General features: G+C 38.4%; 1 protein-coding gene across 1 annotated transcript; it reads left to right on the forward strand.

The window, feature by feature from the left end:
- The first annotated feature begins 426 nt into the window (after window positions 1-426).
- On the forward strand, window positions 427-2,299 carry LOC142642465 (3-ketoacyl-CoA synthase 4-like). Its single transcript, XM_075816825.1, has one exon. The coding sequence runs from the start codon at window positions 521-523 to the stop codon at window positions 2,042-2,044; it is 1,524 nt and encodes a 507-aa protein (XP_075672940.1). The 5' UTR covers window positions 427-520; the 3' UTR covers window positions 2,045-2,299.
- Window positions 2,300-2,923: the final 624 nt, after the last annotated feature.

Consider the following 2,923-nt stretch of genomic DNA (forward strand, 5'->3'; position numbering starts at 1 on the left):
ACTCCACTGAATTTGATTGAATCCCACACTCCTATAAATCCCCCTCCTCTTTTTCCTTGAAATTTTATCCCCTTCAATGCAGTTTCTCCCACCAAATAAACGAACTTTGAAAACACACTCTTCCTCTTCAAGTTAAGATTCCTAGATATCACTCTGGCCTCTAGGACAGCCCCAACTCCCAAACTCAAATCTCTCACTCTATTCTGTCATCTCTATCACATTCATTTCCTTATCTATCTACATGTTTGAATAATCTCTAAAGTGTACAGTGGGTCGTTGTTGTAGTTGTATCAACCCCTTCTACACTCACCCAACTCTCTCTGAGAGCTCTTAGATCCCTATTTTTCACGTACAATCTTTTTCACTATACACCATACATACATACATACATATATATATATATATATATATATATATATATATATATATATATATATCCATCTCCCCCCAAAAACCCACTTCAAAAACACACATATCAATCTCAAAGTTTCAAACTTTGAACCCCAAATATCCAAAAACCATGAGTTCCTCACCCACAAACAAAACTGATGGTGTTCAGATCCACCAAACCCGGATACTCCCAGATTTCCTTCAAAGTGTGAATCTTAAATACGTGAAACTTGGTTACCATTACTTAGTTTCCCACCTCTTAACTCTCTGTTTAGTCCCTCTCATGACAATGATTATTGTCCAAGCCTCACAACTCAACCCAAATGATATTCACCAACTCTGGCTTCAACTCCAGTACAACCTTGTTAGTGTTGTTATCTTCTCCACCATTGTCGTTTTTGGATCCACTGTTTACATTACGACCAGACCCAGATCCATTTACCTTGTGGACTATTCATGTTATCGTCCACCTTCACATCTCCAAGTTCAGTTCCATCGGTTCATGGAACACTCAAAGCTCACTGGGGACTTTGACGAATCGTCGTTGGAGTTTCAGCGCAAGATTCTTGAACGCTCTGGTTTAGGTGAGGAAACTTACGTGCCTGAAGCTATGCATTTCATTCCTCCTAGACCATCTATGGCTAAAGCAAGAGAAGAGGCTGAACAAGTTATGTTTGGAGCTTTGGATAACTTGTTTGCCAACACTAATGTCAAGGCTAAGGATATTGGTATCCTTGTTGTGAATTGTAGCTTGTTTAATCCCACCCCATCACTTTCAGCTATGATTGTGAATAAGTATAAGCTGAGGGGTAATATTAAAAGCTTCAATTTGGGAGGTATGGGTTGTAGTGCTGGTGTTATAGCTATTGATTTGGCTAAGGATATGTTACAACTTCATAGGAATACTTATGCAGTTGTGGTTAGCACTGAGAATATCACTCAAAATTGGTACTTTGGTAACAAGAAATCAATGCTGATACCCAATTGTTTGTTTAGAGTTGGTGGGGCTGCTGTTTTGTTATCGAATAAGGCGTCTGATAAGCAGCGAGCTAAGTATAAGCTTGTACATGTTGTGAGGACTCATTGCGGGGCTGATGATAAGGCCTTTAGGTGTGTTTATCAGGAACAAGATGATGTTGGGAAAACAGGGGTTTCATTGTCTAAGGATCTTATGGCCATTGCTGGTGGAGCTCTCAAAACTAATATCACAACTTTAGGCCCCCTTGTGCTTCCTATTAGCGAGCAGCTTCTTTTTTTCAGTACCTTGGTGGCCAAGAAATTGTTCAATGCAAAAATGAAGCCTTATATCCCGGATTTCAAGCTTGCTTTCGATCATTTCTGTATTCATGCTGGTGGGAGAGCTGTGATTGATGAGCTTGAGAAGAATTTGCAGCTTCTACCAGTACATGTCGAGGCATCTAGGATGACTCTGCATCGGTTTGGTAATACTTCTTCGAGTTCAATTTGGTATGAGCTGGCTTATACAGAGGCAAAGGGGAGGATTAGAAAGAGGAACCGTGTGTGGCAGATTGCATTTGGCAGTGGTTTTAAATGTAACAGTGCAGTTTGGGAGGCCCTGAGGAATGTCAAACCTTCTGCTCATAGTCCATGGGAAGATTGCATTCACAAGTACCCGGTGCAGATTGTTGCATAGCTCAACCGCAATTTGGTTAGAGGATCTCAATTTAGGGAAAAAGATAATACTTTAATGGGTTTGAACTAGAATTTTCACTGTCTATGTATTTCTTGGTCTTGACAGCCATAATGTGTGTGATTATGTGTGACTTAATTTCTTCTAGTTTGATGTTATGATAAAGTGTATGCTAAGTACAGTAGTGTTTGGACCAGTATGGTGTATGCATTTCATCGAAGGGATATATAAAATCTAAATGTAATGGAATTCATTTAATTTAGTTTGTGAATTGTGACAGAGTTTGAAATTAATATAAACCATATATATGATTTATGTCTTGGGAATTTGTCTGTTTTCATTTCTAAATGGTTGCCTGATTCTTCCTATACGAATTTAGTCAAATTACCATCTTGCATTGAGCCTTGGATGCAAGCAGGTAATCCTTGCTTATTATGCAATTTCCTTGAGCTCTGCTGATTGAACTTGATCTGTTATCGTATACTTTGATCCACATTGAGATGCAGATATAACTTAATTGTACCCGAAATCATTAATTTTCTTGAATAGGTAAATTTTATGACTTCGATATTTTTGAGCGGTATATTGGCTTAATGCTGGTCAAGCCTACTCTGTCCTGGCCAGACATTCTGCACGCCAGTTGCTTGTGGAATATGTTGATTTCTTGAAAATATGAGTCCCTAATCACTATCAGTACCCAGCTTAACATTTTTCTTAAATTGACTTATCATGGTTTTCCCCATTGTCAAAAGTTTTACCTACACTTTACTTGCAATTGACTAGGTTTAAACTTCACAGAATTTACGAAGTCCTATTTCCTATGTTATGTCATTGCTTTTCATTTTCATGGTACAGGATACCTTGTTTTCTGCTAAGAATGAA

The sequence above is a fragment of the Castanea sativa genome, chromosome 7 (genome assembly GCF_040712315.1).
Source record: "Castanea sativa cultivar Marrone di Chiusa Pesio chromosome 7, ASM4071231v1".
Lineage (NCBI taxonomy): Eukaryota > Viridiplantae > Streptophyta > Magnoliopsida > Fagales > Fagaceae > Castanea > Castanea sativa.